Consider the following 26,449-nt stretch of genomic DNA (forward strand, 5'->3'; position numbering starts at 1 on the left):
GTGAATATTGAAATTTTGGAGATAACTTTCGGGAGTGGCCTACCTACTTTGACACTTCTTCAACTTCTCCCTTTGAATTTTTCTTACCCTCTCTCTCTCTCTTCTCCATCAACTCCTCTTTCTTTCTCTCTCTCCTCATCGTCTTTCATATCAACTGGAAGAAAATCAAAATCAAGCGAGGAGAAAGAAGAAAGAGAGATGTGTCCGTTAAGGCTGATCCTCATATTCTTGTCGGCTACTCTAGCTGGCTTCTTTGTCCTCAAGAAGCTCAACACTTCCTACGACGATCCTCTCGCCGACCCTCTCGCCGAAGCTGATCCCGTCGACGCTGACTCTGACTCTGACTCCAAATTCTCTAAGGTCTCTTCTTCTTCTTTTGCCTCGGATCGTCATTCTCTCTATTTTGGATTAAAATGGGTTTCTCTCATTTTCAGGTGGGAATGGCAATGAAGTCTGGATTTTGGACATGCGTTGACATGGCAAGTGGCCGCTATCTCTGGAACCATCTTTGTTCCAACTCCGACAAGTCGTCTTGAGTTCTCTTACTCTCTCTCTCTGTCTCTATCTCCATTGTCTGTAATTGTCTAATTGTTGCAATGGACAACACCTAAATCGCATATTGTCACTGTACTATATTACAAATCTCGTCTTCACCCCTAAATTTCAATAAAGTCGAGTCTTTTATCAGTTTCTAGCTCTCTTTATATCTGAATTCACTTCAGTGATTCGACCAGATGATGCTAAAGTACTTTTTCTCATGTGTTTTTTTTCTTTAACCTGTTAAGATGTAAGAGCAAGCAATTAAAAGTTCTCAACTCTCAATGCTTTGTCAATGAGTTCTGGAAACGACTTTATTATATGCAGGAAACTCATTTACTGTACGGTTTAACATCAGAGTTAAGACGAACTTGAAAGATAACAAAAGATTCTCAAAACTACAATGGTTCTTCTTCTTCTTCCTGTTGTTGTTGTTCGGTCTCTTGGTTTGAATCAGGAATTAACTGCTCATCTTTGTCGCTCTGCCAAACCCACACAATATCTGCAAGAGCAGGCCTAAGATCCTCTTTCACTAATTTCTGATACTCTAGAGTATCTCCATTAGATTTCTTCATTTCCACCATATGAAACGTTGGCGTCACTTGGAATATTTCCGCATCCATCGATAGTTTTCCTTTTCTTCCCTCCTTTGAAGTTTCTAGTTTGAACAGACCTGCTTCTCGTTTTCTTATGCTCAGTTTCAACCGTTGCGCCACCTCCTCCAGCTTAGATATGATCACTGAAGCAGGTTTCTGGGATGTGAATCTAGATTCTCGCTTGTCGTACACATCTCCAAACAGTCCCGTCAGGTCGAACCCAGAAGACGAGGCAATTATATCAAACGCATTTATACTTGTAGGCTGGTCTGTATTGTTTTCCTCTGTGACCCTTCCTCCGTTCTCGCTTGGACCTGCAGCACTAGCTTCCAGGGGATTAGTCTCTCTGACTCGTTTCTCCATCTTCTTCTGTTTCATGTGTAAACCTTTTCTGAACCAAGAACTCTCCTTGATTTTTGCGATGGTGATTCTAGTTTCAGGGTTAGGGTCCAGCATCTTACACAACAGCCTCCGTACTTCTGGAGCGAACCAGCTTGGGGCCTTAAAATCTCCTTTTCCTATCTTTCTGTACATCTCCATGAGGTTAGAGTCATGGAAAGGGAGATACCCAGCCAACAGAACAAACAAAACTACTCCACAAGACCAAATATCTGCCTTTGTCCCATCGTAGCCTTTTCGGTTGATCACTTCAGGAGCAACATACGCAGGCGTACCACAAGTTGTGTGGAGGAGACCATCTTGTCTCTTGCAATCGGCAAGGGCGCTTAACCCGAAATCAGAAACCTTGAGATTCTCATTGTCATCCAGCAACAGATTCTCGGGCTTTATGTCACGATGATACACTTGCCTGCTGTGGCAAAAATCAACCGCGTTGATAAGCTGATGAAAGTATTTCCAAGCAACATCGTCTCTCAGCTTCCCTTTAGCAACCTTGTTGAAAAGCTCCCCTCCTTTACAGTACTCCATAACAAAGTAGATCCTTGTTTTAGTTGCCATGACCTCGTATAGCTCAACTACGTTAGGGTGTTTAGCGATCCTCATAACAGAGATCTCTCGCTTGATCTGCTCCATAAGGCCAACTTTCATAACCTTATCCTTGTCGATCATCTTGATAGCAACGCTCTGGTTAGTATGAACACTCCTTCCATAATACACCTTGGCAAAAGTACCTTGACCCAACAACCTCCCGACTTCATACTTATCGGTCAATACACTCGGCTTGTTTTCCATCTAATCCACACAACTAAGCAGGCAGAAGAAGAAGAAGAAAACTACTAGCTCGGAGTGTGTCCTAGCTCGTGCAACTAGTGCCCTAGTGACAGGCCACATCTTCCAGCATAGCTGAGTCTTTTTCAAAGCAAGAGAGTGCTGATTAGATTGGCGGAGCGGTATGAACACACCCACCTCTCAGAATCTGAGCCTGTGGAAGTAAAATGAACAAAGCCATGAGATCTCGTTGCTCATAAAAACGGGAACTTTTTCAATTTCACGAGTAATCCTTTCACCACAGAGAAGCCATGAGATCTCGGATGATCAAATCAACTCAATACCGTTTTATCACATTTCCTATATAGATTGGCAATTGGAAAACCCTAAAATTCAACATGTAATCGACAAAATCGCTCGGAGAATACAATCAATCGATCAAAGAGATTATGATTTTAAGGAGAATCACCTCAGATTGAAGGAGAATGAATCGAGGGATCTCGAACGAAGACGAGCAGATCTCTCTATCCGCCTCTGAGTCTCCCTTCACGCGACTCCTTCTCTTCCTTGTTTGTTTCTCTCTCTGCTTGTTGTTGATGGAGAGGAGAAAGAAGAAGAAAAGATGAAAATGAAAATGAAAATGGAGCTAAACGTCATTGGCGGCGGTCCATTGGAATATTAAAAAAAAAAAAAACTAATGGTTAATTAGGCTGAGAAGCCACTTGTCTCCTTCTGTGCCTTGCCCCCACCTCTCTCCCATTCGCCAACTTTGCTTTTCATCCAATGGCTCTCCTTTTGCCACCCTATTTATTCATTATTGAATTTATCATTCTCATGTATAACAAAAATACCAATTATATACTGATTTGGTTGGGTGTAGCCTTTGTTTTTGGTTTATGTCCGGCTTAGTTTCCTAAAGGCTATTGGTTTGGTTTAGTTTGGTGATCGATCCATTTTAGGCTTTTAGCATAGGATGTTTGAGATGTTGCAATGAACTCCTGATCCTTAGATTTTTAAATTAAAATTACTGATAACAAAAAAAAATACTGATTGAATGTAGCCATGTAAGACCTGCCGACGTAAATGTCGACATTTTGAGATTTCTCCAAAAAATAATAATAAACTTTTTAACTTTAAAAAATATAACAAAAACTGTAGCTGTCAAGAGAGAAAAATTGATTTTTTTTCTAGTTTCAAGCCGATGGTCGGAGACTTCTATAACTCTGTTGTCGGCTTTTGATTCGTTTTGCTTTTATTTCTTTGATTTGATTTACTTCTCGTTACTTAGTTTGTTGAATTGTCAATTTTGACAAAGTTTTTAATTGTTCATTTGTATGTTTTTTCCAATGGATTTGGAAAGACAAAAACTTTGGTTCAGTTGAACCGTTTAGAAAAAGTAATTGACACATTTACTGTGGATGGTGGCGACGGGTCTTACTGACTTCAGTCTTTGATGGTTCTTTATGTGATGATGAATTGATGATGATGGAGTTCTTTTTGCAAACTATGGTTACTTCAAAAAGTAATATGTTTGACTTTATTATTACCAATATAACAATATAAAGAGTTGTCTTATTTTGATGGCTCCTACCGGAATATTAAAAAGAGATTGATAATTGTTCTCAGTTCACTTTGAAGCGTGGTGTTTTTGGATTAATACGAAGATTATTTCCATTGAGATTCAATTATTTCAGAAGCAAAAATGAAATTGTTATATGAAAAATTTTTAGTTATCTATACACAAAATAAATGTGTTAGTTTACTTTTGATCCCTACTGATGTATCAATTTTCTTCTTTTGTTTTGCTAGTTTTTATTGTTTAGAACTGGTTGCCTAGAAAGATTAATAATATAATTCAGCATTAAAAAAAACTTTAAAATATATCGTGTTTAGTTTGCTAGTGTATATGTCCAACTCATTTCTTCCCAGACTCTCCTGTGCATTTTTCCAAAACAGGATGATTCGTATAAAAGAAAACTAATATTTGTTTAAATGATCTAAGATGGTTTAATAAAAATGAAGTTTAAAATAGAAAATTTTACATTTAGAGATTAAAATTTCATAAGGAAAGAAAATGGGCAAATCTTCTAAAAAGTACTAAAATGTTTTTAGGACCAAAACTCTAAAGCCCTCCCAAAATCTAAATCTAAATCATAATTACTGATTAACCTTAGGGATAAAAATATTTTCTACTTCTTTAATGAAACATAATTTGATCATTTTGATCATTGAAACTATTTTTGTGATAAAAACATTTTTAGTGATATCCTAAAGTATATCTAGAATTTTTAATATCTGAATTTTTAGCGGAGTTCTCTATGACTCAAAAATTTAATTATTTTTTACTTGGTTAGTTATTTAAGATTAAATTTTAGATCCATTATTATAATAAATACTATGAGTAGAAATTGGTATTCATAAACCAATTAGGAATATAGGTAGTTTCAAGTTTGCCACAATTTTGATATTACGTTTCAAATCTAACCTTAAAAGATAATCATTTTTTATAAATAATTTAAGTTTGTTATGATAAAAAACTATACTAACTCTCATAAATTATCAAATACTATTTATATAACATTTTTAACAGTTTATGAATCAATTTCACCCCTAAACTGTAAACTCTAAATAATAAACACTAAACTCTAAATAATAAACACTAAACTCTAAACTCAAATGTTAAAGCATTTTTGATTAAACGTATTTTTGAAAAGTGGTAGCGAATTTCGAGTAAGTTCTCTTAGGAATATGATTATGGTTTATCCACTAAGATTACGCTTTTCTAATTAGGATTTTCAGTTTTATTTACTGTAAATACTTATGATGCACGACTTTGTAACTCAGCCCATTCATCATTTGTGCAAGCAAATCGTGTCATAAGTGTTATTCAGAGGTACAGACGAGGTTACATTCACAAAACTGTTGAACTCTAAATAACATAAGATATTTCACAGTCTTTGTATGAAGATCATCAAGCGTGTAAAAGCCTTAAAAGCTCTAGGAATTCGCCCTCATCCATCTTTGATATTTTTGGGATGAGATTTCAAACCAAGACCGCACAAGATGTATCAAAGCTCTTTGAGCTTGACTGAACATGTATCATCTTGGGATGATCCCCAACCGTCTGAAAAATATTGTGACATAGCGGATCATATGGATGCAGACTGATACATGTAATATCCCTAACTAAATATATATTTAGATAATGTTTTCTTTTTCAACGACAATGTTTTCTTTTTCATACTTTTGACTCTCGCCTTTTCTTGTCTACTTTCATACTTTTGACTTAATGTGCAAAAACCAATTATAAACCTACTGAAAGGTAGAAAAATAGTCAAAGATTGATCAGAAATCCCTCCCTAACTTATGCACATCACTCAACTAACCCATTTCTCCTTTTTATATCCACTTATGCATTGGTAATGATACCAGACGCACCACTCGAGGGCCCATAATCATCTTTTTAATGCGTTTTCCTATAAATAACAAACAACATTAAGATCACATTCAAAGGCAAACTAAGGAGTGCAGAGGGTATTTTACCAAGCAAAGACGAATGGCCGTGAAGCTCAACTACCTCTTTCTTTTCGTTTACATTGTTCTTCTTATTTCAGGTAAATTATATATGTATGATCCATGAAGTATTATTTCCTTTTCGCTTAAGATCTTGTGTTCTTTTGTGAGAAAAAATACAAAATGTTTTTGATATGATGATACAGAGGGGAATGCTTCTAATGCGCACCTGACGATGCCCACAAAGGTAGCTACCGCAGGAGGACGGGATGGGAAAACTGGTAGGTCGGAATGGCTATACGTAGCAGGAGAGTGTGCAAAATTACCACTTTGCAACAAATATTGCATTTCCAACGGGTTTCGTCTTGGTGGGTTTTGTAAAAAATTGTCCCCTCAAGCTTCTTCTCTTTCTTGTGTTTGTAAATACACCTAAGTTAATTAACAACAAGTTCCTTTTCTTTCTTTTTGTTGTTGAGAAAAAACAATAAAAGTGTTGTTGACAATGTAAGCCTTGTTGGTCCCTTCTACCATTCTACGTATGTTTTGTGGTTTGGAACTTGTAAGTCTGGTATTGCTTTGTGATTTAATAATTTCTGGTTTAACAGATAAGATCTTGATTTAGTCTATAATTACAAGGGCGCATTCTCCCATTTACGTGTATTGACTTTGAACTGGTTATAAATTTTAGAGAAATTTTGTACGACTGCCTTATTTTCGTAAAAATAACCATTAAAAAATTACCAAAATAAATTTTATTAAAACACAAAAATATATTTATACTTGGGTTAATTAATCTAAACTTACGATTTAGAGTTAATAGATGTGATTTTGAAGGTTAAAAATAAATATTAAAAAATTCAAAATAAAAATAAATTATTCTGGTCATTTTTTTAGAGTTATTTTGGTGACAAAAACTTAAAAATAACTATTTGTGAAAATTACCATAAATTTTACGTAGTGACTTTCTGAAGAAATATAATTAAAAAAACAAATATTTTCGGTTTAGAGAAAAACCCATTAAAATTTTAGATACTTTTAGAAAAATGTAAAAAGACTTTCAATTTAACTTTAACTTTTTGTATATCTTAAAACGACTCGTTAATAAAAAATAATGCCTAATATGGACAATTATAAAAGTTAAAGATTAAAAAAATTCAAGTCGATGATTATTTTCTTCACTTTTTATTTTGGTATAAAATGGCTTTTTGGCAGTTTTTCCTTTACCAAAGTCGGTCCCAAACGACCCTTTTCTTTTTGACTATCTGATAGGACTATATTCATAAACCAGCAAGATTTACATCGAAGCCAGCAAAGCGACCCTATACGTCCGTCTTATAATATTTTCTCAGGTTTAGGAGTATTAGCTGGGCCGTCAATAACTGGGCCTGACTCTAACAAATCCAGTCCTAATCGGCACACGCTCCACCTCGACGAACTTTCTTGGTCTCCTCCTGCGACGGCGCGACCGCACAGCCACCGCCTTCCTTCGCCGACCCTTGACTTTAATCTAATCTCTAGACCGATCACACCCTTTTCTCCTTCCCTCTTCCCAATATCCTTCTAAAGAAGCAGACGTTTCCTCCGTCTAACAGTAGAACAAGATGGGTAGACCCAAAGGAGACGCTGCAAGGAGCAAGGCTCGTCCTTCCAGCAGCAGGTTAAATTAACCTTCAATCTCTCATCGCGTTCCGCTTTTATATTGATTCGCTTACTGAATTGACCTTTCTGAACAGCTTGGCAGCTTCTCTGTTGCCGTCTGGCTCTGCAGCCGCCGGCTTAGGTTTTGGCGGCTATGTTGGTAGCTCTAGATTCGAATCTTCTATATCAAACGAATACTCTGCTCCCCTTTTGGTATGTTGATTGATTCTGCCTTCTTGAATGCTAGTCTCTCATCTTTGTGGATTGATTTGTAGGATTTGGATAGTGAGATGGCTCAACACTTGCAACGTCTTTCTAGGAAGGACCCTACAACAAAGGTAACGCCTTTCTGGTTATTCAATCGAGTATAATTATTAATTACCTCTTCGTCTGATCTGAGTTTTGTTAATTGTGATTTGTTTGGTTTCAACAGATTAAAGCTCTGGCTTCCTTGTCAGAACTGGTTAAGCAGAAGAAAGGGAAAGAGCTTTTGCCATTAATCCCACAATGGGTATGTTTCTTTGTTGACACACTAGGGTTTTTGCAGCATGTTGATCACTGTCTTCCTCACGTTGTAGTGCTTTTGGTTCTTCATTGACGTTTTATCTCTGACTTTTCCAGACGTTTGAGTACAAGAAGTTGATACTGGACTACAATAGAGATGTTCGGCGATCTACGCATGAGGTCATGGCTAATGTTGTCACTGGTGTCGGGTTGGTACTTTGGACTTTTAATTTTGTAATGGATGCTCTTTTTCTTGCTGTCACTCCTATGTAGTCTCTCATTTAGTTTTTCTTTTAGTATCACACTCGGATTTTTCTATTAGTGAGATATGAATATGATTTTGCTTTGGGTTTTCTTAACATCTCTATCAAAGGAATACTTGAATATATTTTTTTTGGAAATGAATCGTTTGTTGTTCAGTAGTGCAGAAGCCTAACTATATTGGGCGTGTCATATAGGGAATGTGTCTTGATATAGTCTTAGCATTCATGCGATATTTCCTCTTTTTTTGCCTTCTCTCTCGATGATTGGTATTCTGCATTAATTCGTATTTTATTACATGTTTGGCAGGAGAGACTTAGCACCCCATCTTAAGTCTATAATGGGGCCCTGGTGGTTTTCACAGTTTGATTTGGCTTCTGAAGTTTCTCAAGCAGCGAAGTCGTCTTTGCAGGTTGGCACCTCGTTCTCAAGATTTCTTTTTCTACCTTGTGTGTAGATGCCACACTTTTTATAATAAACTCTCTTTTGGTTTTATTAAACTAGTGATTCTGGTTAGCTGTACTTTGTTAAAACATTCATTTTTCGATTTTCATGGTTGAACAGGCAGCTTTCCCTGCCCAGGAGAAGAGATTGGACGCCTTGAATCTGTGTTCAGCTGAGATTTTTGCTTATCTGGAGGAAAATCTCAAACTTACCCCTCAAAATTTGTCTGATAAAGCACTTGCTTCCGATGAATTACAAGAAATGTATCAGCAGGTACTCCATCTGGGTGAAAATCTACGTTAAGGCACAACTTTTCCTTTTGGCTTTTATTTCCCGATATCTTATTCTGCGTTGTTTTCAGATGATATCTTCGTCTCTGGTGGCGTTGGCTACACTTCTTGATATTTTGCTCAACGAACCTGATAAAGCTGGCTCTGCAAGTTTAAATGCTGAATCGAAACTTGCTACGAAGGCTAGGAGAGTAGCAACCTCCTCGGCTGAGAAGTTGTTCTCTTTCCATAAATGCTTTCTGAACTTTCTAAAATCTGAAAGCCCTAGTATCCGGTCAGCGACTTATTCTTTGTTGAGCAGCTTCATTAAAAATGTTCCTGAAGTCTTTAGTGAAGGCGACGTTAGATGTCTTGCACCAGCTCTGCTTGGTGTTTTTCGAGAAAATAATCCAATTTGCCACTCTTCAATGTGGGAGGCCGTCTTGCTGTTCTTTAGAAAGTTTCCGCAGAGTTGGGGCAACTTGAATGTTCATAAATCTGTTCTAAATCACTTATGGCAGTTTCTTAGGAACGGGTGCTTTGGATCCCCACTGGTTTCTTACCCTGCATTGATATTGTTCCTGGAAGTTATGCCAACCCAATCCGTAGAAGCTGATAAGTTCTTCGTGAATTTTTTCACTAACTTATTGGCTGGGAGGAGTATGTGTGATTCCAGGGCGGATCAATTATCACTCCTTCGTGCAACCACTGAATGTTTTCTCTGGGGGTTGCGTAATTCTTCAAGGTATTGCGATAATCCCAACTCCATTCAAGATCTCCAAGTTGCTCTAATTGATAAAGTCCTTGTGAAGATTTTATGGGCAAACTTCTTTGAACTATATACGGGCAGTACTCCGCCTATTCAGAGGAAGCCAGCTGGAACTCTGAGCATGAGTAGTTCAGTTAGTTTTCTGTCAGAGCTAGGAAGATGCATCGTAGAGATTCTTTCAGGAGTTAATTTACTCGAACAGAAACTGCTGTCTTTTTTCTTTAAATATGTTCAAGAGAGCTTCTTGAATACGCTGCAGCAGGGAAATTTAGAGACAATCACGGGCAGCATGAAAAAAATGATTGACTTTCTCTTGTTATTGGAGAGAGACTCAGTTTCCGAAGCTGAGAGTTGGCCTTTAGATCAATTTATACGGCCACTGTTGTCCAAGGCCTTCCCGTGGATAAAATCATCTGTAAGTTATTGTTCATGTTGTGTTACCATTTTTATTTCATGGTAAGCCGTAATGCCGTATGATGTTTTTACTTGATTAACTCATGTGGATTTCTCTGTTTTCAGGAATTGATAGATGGTATGAAGCTTTTGTCAGTTTCAGTATCAATCTTTGGACCGAGAAAGATAGTTCCATCATTTACTGGTGGTATAGAAACTTCTACCCTTCTTTCTGATGATGAAGGGAGTGATATGAGCTCAGAGAAGTTCATTAAAGTTTTCCGAGAAGTCTTCATTCCTTGGTGTATGGATGGACATGACTCTTCGACTGCAGCTAAACAAGATCTCTTGCTTTCATTACTTGATGATGAATGTTTTACTCAGCAGTGGAGTGATGTAATTTCTTATGTATTTGATCAACAACATCAGGGATTTAATAACCTGGCTTCTATAGAAATGCTTTTAGAGAAGGCAAGGGATGAAATTACAAAAAGAAGTTCTGGGCTGGGGTTGAATAAAAGAATCGGCTCTAGGCCAGTCGATTGGCATCACAACCTCATAGAATCAACTGCTATAAGTCTCGTCCATTCCTCCTCAATGACTACAACCTCTACTGCTCAGTTCCTGTGGTAAGTTAGTCAATATATCTATAAAACAGTATCAAACAAAGCTAATGTTCATATCATTTTAATTCAAGCTCACGAATCCAAGATTTTGCATTTACATTTCTCAGCCAGTTCTTTGAGACTGCTTGTTTGCTTGATCTCCGTTCTTATTCTATATTTATGTGTCTGCAGTTCAGTTCTGGGTGGTTCAACGGAAGACAGCAGTATTTCTTTTGTGTCAAGAAGCTCGTTGGTCTTGATATATAGAGGGATTCTCGAAAAGCTTCTTTCTTTTATCAAACAGTCACCATTATGTTCACTCAATGATACTTGTTCCTCTCTTATCGCTGAGGCTGTTGATATAGAGTTTGATTTGAGCAGTTCCGTCGATGCGACCACGGTGGCTAAGTTTGCAGCAGAAGTAATTGATGGTAGTATCTTCAGTTTAAAGGGTCTGAATCAAGATGCCACACTACTTTCAACGATTTTGTCTTCTATCTTTATCATTGACTTGGAGAACAGATTATCATCACTAGTGGACAATACTCTATATGAGTTTAAAGAGAAGAGAAAGGATCGGGATCTTGTGTGTGGTTTTGTTCATGCTCTTTGCTCTAAGATAAATAATCAGTTCTGGAAATCTATAAATTGTGATGTCAGGAAGAGTACAGCAAGGATTCTGGCTCAGTCCTTACGGTCAGTTGTTCAACTTGAGGATGATCTGCAACCTTGTCAACTTACGTTACTGTGTGCTTCATGGATGCCCGAGGTATTGGAGTATCTCTCGTTGGATCAAACTGATGAAGAAAATATATGTGGGCTGCTCCTGCTTGAGAGTGATGTATGGCCTATGTGGATCAGCCCCAGCTCGTTAGCTAGCCTTAATACGCGTGACCTGCCTGCTCATTTGTACGAATTGAGGGCATCCAAGAGTCAAAGATTTGTTTCTTTCATTGAAAGTCTGATCATGAAAATGGGGATTCACCGATTTCTTGGTGGCCACAAAGATAATGGGTTATCCTCTCAAGCTTGGCTTTCCGCAGAAATACTCTGCACGTGGGAGTGGCCAGGGGGTAGTGTTCAAACTTCTTTCCTTCCAGCACTCGTTTCATATTGTAAGAGTGAACCAGCGAAGGCAGATTTACTAAACTTCATTTTTGAGATTCTACTGAATGGTGCTCTTGTGCATGGAGAGGATGAAGAGGATGAGAGGGAGAGCTCCGAACACATGTGGGTTGAATTGAACAATCACATAGAGGACGTCCAAGAACCTTTTTTGAGGGCTCTACTGTCATTGACTTCCACTTTGTTTAAGGAGAACATTTGGAGAGAAGAAGAAGCCATGGCTGCTTTCAAAATGGTCACAGATAAACTCTTCATAGGGGAAGAGACAAGCAAAAACTGTTTGAGAACCATTCCTTTCATTATGAGCATAATAATTTCACCATTACGTACAACAACCAAATCTGATGTTTCTGGTGAAGACACTGGGCTACCACTGGAAGTTATCCTTAGAGGTTGGCTGGAGAGGTCTTTGTCGTTTCCTCCTCTGGTCCTCTGGCAAAGTGGGGAAGGTGAGGCCCCATTTAATTTTCTTACAATGTTATAGTTTTCATGGCTAGTGATCTCATCGTGATTATCTGTACATTGCTTAGTTTTTAAATAAATGATTAGGCTGGGGGTAGATATAGAGCAAGTATGTACTACTGAAATAAGATCGACTTAGTGATATTTCTTTCTTTAGCTTTGCTTTGCATGCCTTGCTGATTGTTGTTTCGTTATCTTTATCAGATATGGAGGACTGGTATCAGCTTGTTATCTCTTGTTATCCCGTGAGTGAAATGGCTGAAGAAGATAAGGCACCACAGATGCATGTGAGCAATGAAGAGAGAACACTTCTGCTTGACTTGTTTCGCAAACAAAGGCAAGTTCCTCGTGCATCAAGCGTAGTTACTCAACTTCCAGCTGTCCAAATTCTTCTGGCAAGACTAATAGCCGTTGCAGTTAGCTACTGTGGAAACGATTTTAATGAGGAAGATTGGGATTTTGTCTTTTCTAATTTGAAGCGACTGATTCAGTCTGCAGTAGTTGTGATGGAGGAAACATCTGAGAACGTCAATGAGTTCATTAGTGGTGTTTCATCCAAGGAGAAGGAGATTGATACTCTTGAGGGACTTGGGCATATTGTTTCTATATCGGATCCTTCTTTAGACAATGCCAAGAATGCTCTCTCAGCATTTTCCTTGCTTAATGCATTAGTAAAACATAAATCAGTTGAAGGTGAAAACAATTTGAATTCTTTGGCAGATGAAATATGGGAGCCGGTTAAAGATCGGATACTTGAAGGTGTTCTGCGTCTTTTCTTCTGCACCGGACTTGCTGAGGCTATTGCTGCTTCATATTCCCCAGAGGCGGCATCTCTTGTTGCTTCATATAGAGTTGATCATTTGCAATTCTGGGAGTTGGTGGCTCATCTTGTTGTCGACTCTTCTCCTCGTGCAAGAGATAGAGCTGTCAGAGCGGTGGAATTTTGGGGTCTAAGCAAGGGAGCCATAAGCTCTTTGTATGCAATAATGTTCTCTTCCGCACCAATCCCTTCCTTGCAACGTGCTGCATACACTGTTTTGTCTACCGAACCTATTTCAAGGCTGGCCATAGTTGCTGATGGGAATGCGTCACCCAGTGATGAGTCTATCATTGATCAGGACTCCATCAACGTTCCATCTGAAGAAAAGCTACGGCTAAGAGATGAAATATCGGGTATGGTTGAGAAGTTAAACTATGAACTTCTGGATACGGATTTAACTGCGCCAGAACGGGTAAACTTTACTTTCAAAAGCTTTCGTTTGTTTATTGCCCCTCTTCGTACCATTTGCTGTAATAGCCGCTTCTAATGGCAGGTGCAAACATTTCTGGCATGGTCTTTGTTGCTCTCGCATGTTAACTCTTTACCTTCACTTACACAAGGACGAGACAGACTGGTGCAGTATATAGAGAGAACTGCAAATCCGTTGATATTAGATAGTCTTTTCCAGCATATTCCTTTAGAACTATACATGGCACAGAGCTTGAAGAAGAAAGATGCGATTGGTCTGTCTGATTTATCCGGGGTAGCATCTGCAGCAGTTCTTGCGATAACAACGGGTTCGTCCCTGTCAACCGTCGAGTCACTTTGGCCTATTGACACCGGAAAAATGGCTGCGCTTGCTGGAGCGATATATGGTCTGATGATACGTGTCCTTCCAGCTTATGTTAGAGGATGGTTTAGCGAAATGCGTGATCGATCTGCATCATCTTCGATTGAAGCGTTTACAAGATCGTGGTGCAGCCCTTCTTTGATCATGAACGAACTGTCTCAGGTATGTGCACTAAGACCTTTTCTTATCTCTGAGAGTTGCAGTGAAGGTCCACTAATACGTTGCCAAATATTATTGTTCATTGTTTATGTGATCCGCAGATAAAGAAGGCAGACTTTAATGATGATAGCATTTCAGTCAGCATAAGTAAATCGGCTAATGAAGTGGTTGCTACATATACAAAGGATGAAACCGGGATGGATCTGGTGATCCGTCTTCCAGTTTCTTACCCACTCAGGCCTGTTGATGTCAATTGCACAAAAAGTATTGGAATAAGCGACGCAAAGCAGAGGAAGTGGTTGATGTCTATGCTAATGTTTGTCCGTAACCAGGTACTGTACTTTTGTCAGTCATGTAAAGTAACGAAAAAATGTAGAACAAGATATGATAAACTTAGTGCATGTTTGGGCTGAATATCTTTTTAATTTTAATGTGGTGATTGGAAGCAGAACGGGGCTCTAGCGGAGGCGATAAGGATATGGAAGAGAAACTCGGACAAGGAATTTGAAGGAGTAGAGGACTGTCCGATATGTTACAGTGTGATCCACACAGTGAATCACAGCCTTCCAAGGAGGGCATGCGTGACATGCAAATACAAGTTCCACAAAGCATGTTTAGACAAGTGGTTCCTCACGTCTCATAAGAAAGTCTGCCCCTTGTGTCAGTCTCCTTGCTGATTTGAACAAACGGAGCGGAGGTTATGTTTTGTGACATTAGTGTGTGAGTTTTGCTGTAACACAAACACTCTTCTTACTTTTTTTACTTTCCATACAGAGATTTACATGATGTGTTGAGTTTTGTTCGGAAAGAATAATTGATTTTCAGTATACATGTGGAAGATGATGAAAAGGATAATAATACATAAAACTTATTTTCCCATCTTTCTCTCTATCGCATCTGCCTTTGGGTCAGTTTACTCTGGTAGCTCAGTTTCGCTCAACATTTGCTAAATACCCCATACAGCCCATGATGCTAATATGTTTCTTCAGTGAAGCAGGAGATGTGGAAGTGGCTACTAAAACGGCATCGTTCCATAGGTCCATTTTACTTAAAACCCATAAGGCTTAAATAAAGTTTGGATAAATGGGCCGAGCCCGAAAACAACTGTTGAAAAGGGTTAGATGGAAGAGGGTATTTAAATAGAATTAGGGTTTTACTCGTTTTCTCTCTCTCACAACTTCACTAGTCGTCTGAATCGGAGCTACGCTTGCAAACTCCAATCATGGTTCGTCATCATCCTCTCTCTCTCTCTTTATACTAGTGACTGTTTACATCTTTGATGGTTTCATAGTTTGATTCTCTGGAGCTTTGTGTTAGTGACTTAGACTATCGTTAACTTAGCTTCATAGCAACAATCTGATTTGTGTGCATCATGGTGATTGTTCTTTAGATCTGGCTTACTTAGATCTCATTGCTGCTCTAGTTCACGATGGAATCTCTCTAGCACTTGAAATGTCATTTCTATCGATATAACATATGCATTTGTTGTTCTGTTTATTGTACAGGCGAGAGGTTTGAAGAAGCATTTGAAGAGGCTCAATGCCCCTAAGCATTGGATGCTTGACAAACTCGGTGGTGCTTTTGTATGTCTTCTTCTCTCTCTCTCTCTTTCTTCTTGTCTCCATATATATATGTCTCATTTGCTCGTATTGGTTCCACGCAGGCCCCCAAGCCATCTTCTGGACCCCACAAGTCGAGGGAGTGCCTTCCCCTCGTTCTTATCATCAGGAACAGGTTGAAGTACGCTCTCACCTACCGTGAAGTCATCTCCATCTTGATGCAAAGGCACATCCAGGTTGATGGCAAAGTCAGGACTGACAAGACCTACCCTGCTGGTTTCATGGATGTTGTCTCTATCCCCAAGACTAACGAGAACTTCCGTCTTCTCTATGACACCAAGGGACGTTTCCGTCTCCACTCCATCAGAGATGAGGAAGCCAAGGTTTCTTTTATCTCTCCTCGCGTGTTGTCATTTAGAGTACTAATGTTTGACGTGTATGTATACTAACAAGATTTGTTTTTTTTTCTCTCTATCTTTAGTTTAAGCTTTGCAAGGTTCGAACTATCCAGGTGGGACAGAAGGGCATTCCTTACCTCAACACATACGATGGTCGCACCATCCGTTACCCTGACCCACTCATCAAGCCTAATGACACCATCAAGCTCGACCTGGAGGAGAACAAGATTGTGGACTCCATCAAGTTTGATGTCGGCAATGTTGTGATGGTGACTGGAGGAAGAAACAGAGGGCGTGTTGGTGTGATTAAGAACCGTGAGAAGCATAAGGGAAGCTTTGAGACAATCCACATCCAAGACTCTACAGGACATGAGTTTGCAACACGTTTGGGAAATGTCTTCACCCTCGGCAAAGGAACTAAGCCCTGGGTTTCTCTTCCTAAGGGTAAAGGTATTAAGCTCACCATCATCGAGGAAGCCAGGAAGAGGCTCTCTGGCCAACAAGCTGCTTAAGTTTTCGACTTTCAGCTCTCTATCATGTCGTTTTAGATGACTTTTGTTTCCTTAGACTCACTTTGCATCTTTTGGCTTGCTACTCAGTTTTGGAACTTATGTTTTTTTATCTATTTCAAGAGTTTTAAAATATGATCTAGTACAACGCAAGAACCACAGAGATGTGGTTACTGTCCAAATCCTGACATGTTACGAAGTACCAGCCCATACAAGTTCACTATTGGCCATTTGCATCTTTTGGTTTGCTACTCGGTTTAGAAACTTATGTTATTTTATCTGTTTTAAGAGTTTAAAGACTTATCTAGTACAAAACAGAAGAACAACCGAGCTGTGGTTACCGTCCAATCGATATATTATACCAAACCTATGGAAGACTTTCACTATTAATCATTTGCAGTTTGTTTGTTACAAACTAATACTATGTTACAGAGCTGTGATAACTGTCGTTGTCCCCGTGAACAGCTCGTTGATTCGCTCCTCTGTCCTGAACTACCCCATAATGATCCGTCTGGTTAATATTGAGGGCACACATACATTAAGTATTGAGTTAAAACATTAGAGCTGTCTTCTCAGTTTTGATACTTATATCTAATGTATCTGTCTCGTCAAATACGAACGAGCACCAGACATAGAGTACGCATAATATAGATGGTGAATTGGTGAGTAACGCTATGGAGAAACAATTTACAGCAACTAAAAGAAACAAGAGAGACAAACGTTTACTGAACTCTATCAGATAGATACAACAGATGAACAAACAAAAAAACAAGAAAATACATTAGTTCGACACCCATTATTAGTTTATCACGTACTGTGATTCTGTGTCAAACATGGAACTGGTATGATTATGCCAAAATGAACATCATTCGCTCTTTCGTTTTTCTGTGTCTGTTAGCTGCTCTGCTTCTCTCTGTCGTATTGGCTCGTCTCTTCTGCAGCCTTTGCCCACACGTTGCTAATTTTCTCTGCGTATCCAACCTGCAACCACAACAAACACAAGTTTTTATTTCAGAAACTCGACTCTGTTTCATTACTGGCAGATTTTATGAACTCCTACTTCCTCTTCACCGATATTATTATTCAAAGCACTCATCATTCACTAGGCTGTAAGAGATCCACCGTCTCATTATAATCTATTTTTCAACTTCTCTACTCTTAAAAGCTCATTAAGAATGGAACTACACTACCTTTTATGCTTAACCTACAAAATCTCCTTACCATTAATTACTCATTCTACATAGAAAACTTTCACTGAGCAATACAGAAAGGCTTAAGGCTTCATAAAAAGCTAATGTGCTGAATAATATTAACGTACCTGGTTAACAACAAAACCCTTCATCATGTTCATGAAGTCTGCACGCCTTTCTCCATCCAACCTCTCCACCTCAGATCGGTTGTTATCCTGCAATAATACAAATTTACACAAGAGCACGATCAAAAAACTTTATATCATGTTGGTACATCAGCACAAGCTTTCATATGCAATGGTTATTACTAAATACCTTGATCCTTTCATACTCTCTGATGGCAACATTTTTTGCGTCTTCAGTGACCTTGATGGTTTCTTTTAACTCTTCTATTTTCCGGATCCTTGATTTGTCACCACCAAATACCTTTGATGATGCAGCCTCTAGCTTTTCAGCCCTTGCTTGCAGCGAAGAAAGCTCTGATAGAAGAGTCTGCACTGTCAGTAAAGCACTACATCTATCTGCAAATGCGCCTTGGACAGCCATCATCATGCCAAGGTACTCATGAAGTGTGTCCTGTAATGAACAATTCATTTAAAATAAAAGCTCTTAGTGAAGCTAAAATACCCCAAAATCTCCATGTATAAACCGGTAACCTGTCAAGAGTCTCATTTGATTCGAAGTAAGAAGGCAATTTTACATTTCTGTAGTTGGATAGATAATTACCAAATGTTTGACAGTCTGGGAATTCAACTCCCTATAAAATCTGCTTGCTTTTACAGCCGCAGTGGCTAAATTCTTCATATCAGTAGCACGAGTTCTTTGGGAGTTGAAAACAGCTTCTTCGTTCTCGAACTTTGTCAGCTTAATGAATGCTAACCCCAGTTCACCCATGGTTTCCCCCATGTCTTGCTGTGCCTTCACAAGGGATTCAGCCTACAAATATAATCCACAAAAACGGTTTGTTCCAAACAGAATACAACATATGATGCATAAATCAACTAAAAAGGATGACACTTTTACCTGCTGTGAGGAGTTGATAATTTGTTGCTCGAGATCAAGCATCTTCTCCTTCTTCTCCAAAAACTCTTTATCTTCTTCAACAACCGCTGGTTTCGACCCACCCCAGTCATTAGAAACCGACTGCCTCAGTTCCTTAAACAACCTCAGCAGATCCCTACCTCCTCTAGCAGGCTGAACCACCTCATGCACCGGCACCGCAGATGCCCCACCTTCACCAAACAGCTGCTTCGGAAGCTTCACAGCACCATCCAACATCCTAGACGCCACATCAGTACTCATCGGCAGCGGCAACTTCCCTTGCACCTGAAGGAACACTTTCAGCTCATCGCTCTTCCTAATAACAGGGTGTGCACTGAGCCTACGCAAATACTTCTCCAACGCAACTCTCCTCTGCTCCACAAACTCTTGCTTCTGCATAACCTGACTCTCTACCACGCTCTTATCCGGCCTCGGTGGGATGCAGAACCCTCTGTACGACTCAGCCAATCGATCTGCCAGCGTAACAACATCTCTAAACCTTCTCCGCACGCTGGACTCGGATACGCCGAAGTCAGGGAGATTCGTCCTCGTCGTGATCTGGTACGTGATGTAAGTGTTTCCTCCCACGATGGAGTTCGAAGTCTCCTGCTCTTTCTGAGGGTTCGATACGGTGATCTTGATGTAATCGGAGCTCGACGAAGAAGGAGATCTCGATAGCGAATCGGGGGAGAGACTACTATCCTCGCCGCCGTTGATCTCGCTGTCCGAGGTCTCATCGAAAGGGCTGAAGATAACATCGGCGTAAGACGGCGGCTCGATGTAGGAGGACGGCGCAGTAAGTGGATCGGAATCAGCCGGAGTCAGGACGGTAGGGAGCGGGGAGAGAGGGTCGTGAACGTTGGAGAGTGTTGACATGGCGCTGCGATAAGCAGAGTTCGATGAATCGCCGTTGACATCGCCGCCGTTAAGGGCGAGATTCTCCATCTCCTCCTTCGCTGCATTGAGATTCGTCTCTTCGAACACGTCGGCATTCTCCGATCCCATCATCTTCTCTTCTCCGGAGTAACAAAAAAAAATCGATTAGGGTTTGACGATTTGGGAAGAAACGGAGAGATTGCTGCGCCGGTGGCTAATCGCATTAAAAGACACCGGACTCGCTAAGATGCGCAGGTGGGGTAATGTGAAGGAAGACTAACGTGCGCACTGTATCGGATCATGGATGGCACGTGAAGTGGGGTTAAAGTCTCGTCGTTTGACAATCGCCAATGCGTAACATGTGATGCAAGGAATCTGTCAACGTGAATCACCGATGGGCTTCTTAATGGGCCTGTGTAAACCCATCTAAAAACCCAATTTATTTATTCCCGACGGTAATAGCATTATCGCCGCAACCAAACGGATTGATTAGGTTTTCATTTGGTTCTTAATCTGCAAGAGGTCTCTCTGATCGTCGTCGTATCCTGTCTTAACCGCAACTGTATCTTCGGTCAACTGATAACTCACTTCTTTTTCCCGACAAACTATGGCTTCCAAATTCGGGTTAGCGGGTGGAATCCCAGAGCGTCGTGTCCGACCAATCTGGGACGCAATCGACTCTCGTCAATTCAAGAACGCTCTCAAGCTCCTCACTTCGCTTCTCTCCAAGTACCCGAAGTCACCTTATGCTTTAGTAAGTTATCATCCAATCATTGGTTTCGTTTTTTTTCTTCTTTCTGTAATCTTTAAAACGGGAGTGTTGTTGCATTGATAGGCGCTTAAAGCTCTGATTCATGAGAGGATGGGGAAGCCAGATGAGGCGCTGACTGTGTGCTTGGATGCTAAGGAGCTTTTGTATAAAGATGATTCGTCGTTGATGGATGATCTTACGCTTAGCACATTGCAAATTGTGTTTCAGAGACTTGATCACTGTAAGTGCCCTTCTTATAAAGAAGAGTTTAGAAGCTTGGTTATATCTAATTCGTTTGTTTTTGATGTGATTAGTGGACTTGGCTACTGGTTGTTACGCTCATGCCTGTGGTAGATTCCCTAATAATTTGGAGCTTATGATGGGGCTCTTTAATTGCTATGTTCGTGAATATTCTTTTGTGAAACAGCAGCAGGTTGGTCTTTCTGCTGGTGATGAACAGTTTATCAGTCTTTATTTCCCTTTTCTTATGTCTTTTTCTGTGACAGACAGCCATCAAAATGTACAAACTTGCCGGAGAAGAAAGGTTCTTGCTGTGGGCAGTTTGTAGCATCCAGTTACAGGTGCGGCCACCGTCTATGCTGCTATTGTTTAGCCTTTTGGTACTCTATTTCTGAGTTGTGAAGATCTTGTACAGGTTCTATGTGATAAGAGTGGGGAGAAGCTCTTGCTTCTGGCTGAGGGTTTGCTTAAGAAGCACATTGCCTCTCATAGTATGCATGAGCCAGAAGGTGAATTCATATTACCATGAATGTCTTTTCTTTCTCAAGTTATCGAACTAGTTCAGATTTCTTCAGGTTTTCTTCTACTAATGAAAGTCTGGTTGTTTTCAGCTCTCATGGTGTATATCTCTTTGCTGGAACAACAATCCAAATACAAGGATGCTTTAGAAGTCCTTTCTGGAAATCTGGGTTCTCTTTTGGTGATTGAAGTCGATAAATTACGGATACAGGTAATTTACAAGGCTTTTTGCATTATATTTTACGTAGGGCACCTAAATTCTGATATAATGCATGTTCCCTTAGTTTGAAGTTGAAATTATAGATAATATGTACTAGCATACAGAGTCTTTTGTTGTATGATCAGTTTCTCACGCAAACTCTCACACTTTAAGCTGACAGGGGAGACTCCTTGCTAGGGCACGTGACTACAATGCTGCTGTTGATGTCTATAAAAAAATCTTAGAATTGAGGTACCTTGTCAATGCATGAGCATTTCAACTCAGTGTTTTCAGAGTTGGCACTCTTTCCGGATTGATCTTTCGATTGTTTCTGTCGGTATGCTGACATGTTTTTTTTGTTCGCTTGGCAGTCCAGATGATTGGGAGTGTTTCCTACAATATCTCGGCTGTTTGTTTGAAGATGACAGCATGTGGAAATTCTTTGACGATATTGATCAAATTCATCCAACTAAAAACATAGAATGCAAGTTTTCTCACCTTACAGAAGAAATGGTAATTATAATAACCTAATTCGTGTTCCTTTGCTTTTTTCCTTAACTTCTGGCATATACATTATCTAATTTCTTATCCAACATGCAGTTTGATTCTCGTATATCAAGTGCTTCAGAATTGGTGCAGAAGTTACAGAGAGATACTGAGAATAGTAACTTAAGGGGTCCGCACTTGGCAGAAATTGAAATCGAGAAGAGAAAGTTCTTATATGGAAAGAAGAACGACAGCGAGTTACTAAAATCGTTACTGCAATATTTTCTCAAGTATATCTCTATGAACTCTTTTTCGGTTGTTATCTTTTGCTTACGGAGTCTGACTTGCGTATCGCTTTGCATGCAGATTTGGTCATTTAGCTTGCTATGCTTCCGACGTTGAAGCATTCCTACATGTATTACCCCCTCATAAAAAGGCAGAGTTTGTCGGAATGTTAGTGGAAAATGCTGATTCGGTTTCTGCATCAGCAACCACAGTACTTGGTCAAACAACAACCATACTCAAAGTTCAAGAACTGACGGGAAACATCTTTGAGCTTCCTCTTGGCGGTATGTTCTCTTTGCTCACATACCTTTTTCCGAAAAATTTCCATGTTTTCTCCTTATGAAGATTCAGTTTTGAATCTACAAGCTGTGCGACTCTTTTGTGCATATGGCATCTCTCTGTTTTGGTGTACAGTGTAATGCATCATTTTCCATCATAGTTTCGTGTTGCCTCCCTTATGTGGGTTTCTTATTATTGCAATCTAGTTGTTCTGCATCGGTTTATAATTCCATCTTTCCTTCCAATATGTAGAGATTGAAGCCTCTGCTGTCAAACTGGCGAAGTTATACTGTCAAAATCTTCCGCTTTCCAAGGACTTGGATCCTCAAGAGAGTATGTTTGGGGAAGAACTTCTATCTTTGATTAGCAACATGTTGGTCCAGGTACTTTGATTGTGTTGCATGCTTCCCCGATACAGTATAACCCCTTGTTATATATATAATTAACCTTGCTGTTGTTTCCAGTTATACTGGCGTACTCGAGATTTTTGCTATCTTGCTGAGGCTATCATGGTTCTTGAGTTGGGCTTGTCCATCCGAGGGTCAGTAACTAATTGTTATAGCTATGAAAACGTTGATTGAGTTTCTAACAGTGCCACTTGATGATTACCTTTTGTTTTCACAGACATGTCTGGCAGTACAAGATCTTGCTGTTACACATATATTCTTATATTGGTGCTCTTCCACTTGCATTTGAACGGTATTCATAGCTCTCATCTTTACTTTTTTTTTCCTGGAAAATTAAAACCTTCTTCAGCTAGTTTTACTGAATCACTTGTTTATCTTATGTAAGGTATAAAGCTCTGGATGTGAAGAACATCTTGACGGAAACGGTTTCACACCATATTCTCCGCCAAATGTTGGAATCTCCCATGTGGGTAGACTTGAATAACCTCCTACAAGACTACCTCAAGTTTATGGATGACCATTTGAAAGAGTCTGCAGACCTTACGTTCCTTGCTTACCGCCACAGAAATTACTCAAAAGTAAACAATTTGAATTCCTCTCCATTACCATATCTCCCTGTGTACATTTGGTTACTGTCGTGACTTATCTGAATTATCCAATCTCAGGTTATCGAATTTGTCCTATTCAAACAAAGACTGCAGCAGTCAAACCAGTACGAAGCTGCGAGGGTTGAAGCGTCTCTCTTGCAATTGAAGCAGAATGCAGATAGCATCGAGGAAGAAGATGTAACAAATACAATATCCTTGTCCTGTAAATTACCTTATGTCCATTTATTTGATCCTCTCATAATAATATGTAACTCTGCATGTATTCTTGTTGTGTCTAGCGCGTTCTTGAAGACCTGAAATCTGGAGTTCAGCTTGTGGAGCTCTCGAACGAAATGGGATCAAGGACACTGAGGTTCAATGAAGATATGCAAACACGACCATGGTGGACACCTTGTCCTGAGAAAAACTATCTATTAGGTAAGTCTTTCCTTCACTATATTAGTTGTTTATTTTTCTGTTGTGGTGCTATTCTTAATATCAATCAACAACGTCTGTAGGTTCATTTGAAGATTTTTCTTACTGTCCCAAAGAGAATGTGGTACGTTTGTCTATATTATCAATACATCTTCTCTTGTACTTGGGGACCGGTACAATCTAATAATGTTTGTAATTGTTGCGTGTCTATAGAACAAAGATCGTGAAGAAAACGTGAGACGAGCCATCCAGAGAAAATCCCTTGTGCCTCGGATGATATATCTCTCTATTCAGTGTTCGGCAACAGCATTAAAGGAGAGTATAGAAACCAATGGGTCTGGAGGTGACATCAAAACCTGCGAAGAGCTTAAGTCCTTGCTGGATGAGTACACCAAAACGTTGGAATCTTCTTTCAGTGACGCTGTAGAGAAGATCACAGAGATCTCACAGGGTGCAAGGACTTTTGAGGTTAGCTTATTCTACTTCTTCCAAGTGCACTCATGTCAACTGGTCTTACTGTTATTGACTTTGTGGGAAAATTCTGCAGACGCTCGGTTCAGATCTTGTTGACTGGTTGAATTTTGCGGTATTTTGGAATGCTTGGAGCCTGAATTCCCAAGAGCACTGGAACGTGTTGAACTTGCTATTTGAGAGGCTTATCCTGGACAGAATCAAATCAATGGGATCTTCAGAGATGAGTTCTTGCTATTCTGATGTGCAGGTCTTGGTTCAGATCATCACTGAACCGTTGGCGTGGCACAGTCTTATAATCCAGGCTTGCACCCGCTCGTCTCTCCCATCTGGGAAAAAGAAGAAGAAAGCTCAACATTCAGATCATTTACCTTCCTCCCCGATGTCTCAAGCAATCAAAGATTCTATACATTCCTTATGCAGCACAGTACAAGAAGTATCTAACTGGCTAGTTAATCAAATGAACAACCCAGAAGATGATCAAGTGGAGAGATTTTTGACAACTCTGAAGAGGAATAAAGGACCGGGACAGGTTCTTGAGGTTCTGGAGAGTTTCATTGCAACCAGCGAAGAGTCGGAGGTTGGTAGCCGCATCTTTGAATCACTAAAAACATGGAGCAAGGCAGATTCAGCACGTAAAACAGTCACGGCGCAACAGAGAGTCCTCCATGAGTTTCACCAAATCTGTGAATCTAAGAGAAAGCTGCTGGAAAAGCTCAAACAACAGATGTCCCATGTTTGATTGATCCTCTTAAATCATAAGAACACGTTAGAGAGAAACGTCGCTGCTTTTTGTTTGTTGGCTATTTCATTCTCATTCATAACAGAACACACGTTGATGTGGTGATGTTTCAGTACAATTTTTGAAAAAAAATGTTTTACATTTATTCTTCTATGCAACAAACTTCTGACAACGAGTATCCTTGTGAATGTTTTGGCAACGGATAGAACAAAAGCGCATCCCGCATAAGCAACAGTTGTACCCTGCAATGTACCCACAGACCGTACAGAAATGGCGACGAGAAGACGAAGTCGGAGGTCCCACTGCTGCTTTCAAGTAAGTAGGCACATGCGATGGTAAAGATTCCAAATTTGCCTGTAAGAGAACCCATATTAGCTTGGACTCAGCTGTAGAAATGATAACAAAGAGTTAACTACGTTACCTCCTGCAAGAGCTCAGTGAAGGACTTGGGAGCTTTACGAGCCTCCAAAGCTTTAGCTTGTCGAGTTTTACGCTTTGATCCCTTGTGTTGCTTCTTCTGCACGTAACCTACAACAAACCAAAACACATGAATAAAACTAGAAGACCTACAGATCAAAGAGAGTAATTAAAGATTATTCACCGAGATCATCGTCTTCGTCGAGAGATGCTTCTTCATCATCGTTCAAATCAACCACCTCGACAGCTCCATTGTCGTTCTCTAAAGCTTCCAGCCTAGCTATAGCAGCCTAGAGTTAACCAAAGACAAATGAAGTCTCATTGCCAAGAAAAAAAATCATAAAGAGATTTCGAAATCATACAAGAAACCTGGGTTCGATTGTCGGTGCTTGTAAGAGCTGCCGCCATCTTCGTAGCAACCTTACGAGTACGGCTCGAGACTCTACGGTTCGCCATGTCTTCCTCCATACCGCTTAGGACGATTCAGTGTACCGGCGACGGTGGAAGAGCAGCGGCTGTAGAGTGGTATACGGCGTATTCGCGAGAAATGAACAACGGTGACTCTTTAGGTGTCTGGTCCAGAAATAGTCTGGTTCACTCTATAACGGCCCATTGGGCTTTCTGATTTAACAATTTGTAGAGTCACTTTAAACACTTTTATCTCTAATATCCAAGTTTTCAAAATATAATAAACAAATTATAAACTATAATAATTTATAAATATGAAAATAATATATAAGTATCTCAAAATTTGTTACTATTATATACAATCTCATAAATATATAAAATATTTTTGCACAAGTGTCAAATTTCAAGGTACCTACATATTTTTTCTTATTTTTGTTTGTTAATAACTTTTGAAAAACATATACAGTGAAACCTCTATAAATTAATAATGTTGGGATTACACCAAAACTATAATTTTTTTAATTAATTTATAGAGATATTAATTTATCGATATATTAATTGAACCAAAACTCAATTTGAGTTAAAACTTTATTATTTT

The 26,449-nt window shown here is 39.5% G+C and overlaps 8 protein-coding genes across 10 annotated transcripts; 5 read left to right on the plus strand and 3 right to left on the minus strand.

Moving 5' to 3' along the window:
* The first annotated feature begins 14 nt into the window (after positions 1-14).
* On the plus strand, positions 15-687 carry BNAA10G29670D. The gene is made up of 2 exons (XM_013861265.3): positions 15-360; positions 435-687. The coding sequence occupies exons 1-2, from the start codon at positions 199-201 to the stop codon at positions 534-536; spliced, it is 264 nt and encodes an 87-aa protein (XP_013716719.1). The 5' UTR covers positions 15-198; the 3' UTR covers positions 537-687.
* Positions 688-833: 146 nt separating this feature from the next.
* On the minus strand, positions 834-2,998 carry LOC106420431 (CBL-interacting serine/threonine-protein kinase 10). Of its 2 annotated transcripts, XM_013861258.3 has the most exons (2): positions 2,770-2,998; positions 834-2,514 (listed from the first exon to the last, which is right to left on the minus strand). In XM_013861258.3, exon 2 carries the CDS (start codon positions 2,322-2,324, stop codon positions 936-938), a length of 1,389 nt encoding a protein of 462 aa, XP_013716712.2. In that variant the 5' UTR covers positions 2,325-2,514; positions 2,770-2,998; the 3' UTR covers positions 834-935.
* Positions 2,999-5,714: 2,716 nt separating this feature from the next.
* LOC106420403 (defensin-like protein 37) lies at positions 5,715-6,442 on the plus strand. The gene is made up of 2 exons (XM_022693002.2): positions 5,715-5,914; positions 6,020-6,442. The coding sequence occupies exons 1-2, from the start codon at positions 5,857-5,859 to the stop codon at positions 6,244-6,246; spliced, it is 285 nt and encodes a 94-aa protein (XP_022548723.1). The 5' UTR covers positions 5,715-5,856; the 3' UTR covers positions 6,247-6,442.
* Positions 6,443-7,117: 675 nt separating this feature from the next.
* LOC106420472 (E3 ubiquitin-protein ligase listerin) lies at positions 7,118-14,931 on the plus strand. The gene is made up of 14 exons (XM_013861312.3): positions 7,118-7,470; positions 7,547-7,664; positions 7,727-7,789; positions 7,885-7,962; positions 8,073-8,164; positions 8,526-8,628; positions 8,781-8,933; positions 9,022-10,113; positions 10,218-10,720; positions 10,889-12,270; positions 12,488-13,515; positions 13,597-14,055; positions 14,154-14,384; positions 14,502-14,931. The coding sequence occupies exons 1-14, from the start codon at positions 7,415-7,417 to the stop codon at positions 14,727-14,729; spliced, it is 5,586 nt and encodes a 1,861-aa protein (XP_013716766.2). The 5' UTR covers positions 7,118-7,414; the 3' UTR covers positions 14,730-14,931.
* A 211-nt stretch (positions 14,932-15,142) lies between these two features.
* LOC106420507 (40S ribosomal protein S4-1-like) lies at positions 15,143-16,653 on the plus strand. The gene is made up of 4 exons (XM_048742972.1): positions 15,143-15,277; positions 15,558-15,635; positions 15,716-15,994; positions 16,093-16,653. The coding sequence occupies exons 1-4, from the start codon at positions 15,275-15,277 to the stop codon at positions 16,519-16,521; spliced, it is 789 nt and encodes a 262-aa protein (XP_048598929.1). The 5' UTR covers positions 15,143-15,274; the 3' UTR covers positions 16,522-16,653.
* A 497-nt stretch (positions 16,654-17,150) lies between these two features.
* Positions 17,151-19,929, minus strand: LOC106420516 (sorting nexin 2A). Its single transcript, XM_013861361.3, has 5 exons — positions 18,732-19,929; positions 18,435-18,644; positions 18,024-18,284; positions 17,837-17,923; positions 17,151-17,499 (listed from the first exon to the last, which is right to left on the minus strand). Exons 1-5 carry the CDS (start codon positions 19,755-19,757, stop codon positions 17,413-17,415), a joined length of 1,671 nt encoding a protein of 556 aa, XP_013716815.2. The 5' UTR covers positions 19,758-19,929; the 3' UTR covers positions 17,151-17,412.
* Positions 19,930-20,102: 173 nt separating this feature from the next.
* On the plus strand, positions 20,103-25,171 carry LOC106420514 (N-terminal acetyltransferase B complex auxiliary subunit NAA25-like). 2 transcript variants are annotated; one of them, XM_048742971.1, is made up of 19 exons: positions 20,103-20,379; positions 20,461-20,617; positions 20,691-20,809; positions 20,883-20,957; positions 21,032-21,125; positions 21,228-21,346; positions 21,516-21,586; positions 21,706-21,847; positions 21,935-22,110; positions 22,187-22,389; positions 22,637-22,767; positions 22,849-22,925; positions 23,009-23,083; positions 23,177-23,369; positions 23,457-23,576; positions 23,678-23,816; positions 23,897-23,937; positions 24,027-24,281; positions 24,361-25,171. In XM_048742971.1, the coding sequence occupies exons 1-19, from the start codon at positions 20,233-20,235 to the stop codon at positions 25,024-25,026; spliced, it is 3,000 nt and encodes a 999-aa protein (XP_048598928.1). In that variant the 5' UTR covers positions 20,103-20,232; the 3' UTR covers positions 25,027-25,171. The 2 variants fall into 2 exon arrangements, with proteins under 2 accessions (XP_048598928.1, XP_022549036.1); XM_022693315.2 differs by lacking the exons at positions 20,103-20,379; positions 20,461-20,617 and having other exon boundaries at positions 20,887-20,957.
* On the minus strand, positions 25,099-26,014 carry LOC106376289 (SWR1 complex subunit 6). The gene is made up of 4 exons (XM_013816356.2): positions 25,813-26,014; positions 25,628-25,733; positions 25,448-25,554; positions 25,099-25,380 (listed from the first exon to the last, which is right to left on the minus strand). The coding sequence occupies exons 1-4, from the start codon at positions 25,909-25,911 to the stop codon at positions 25,177-25,179; spliced, it is 516 nt and encodes a 171-aa protein (XP_013671810.2). The 5' UTR covers positions 25,912-26,014; the 3' UTR covers positions 25,099-25,176.
* Positions 26,015-26,449: the final 435 nt, after the last annotated feature.

The sequence above is a fragment of the Brassica napus genome, chromosome A10 (assembly GCF_020379485.1).
Source record: "Brassica napus cultivar Da-Ae chromosome A10, Da-Ae, whole genome shotgun sequence".
Lineage (NCBI taxonomy): Eukaryota > Viridiplantae > Streptophyta > Magnoliopsida > Brassicales > Brassicaceae > Brassica > Brassica napus.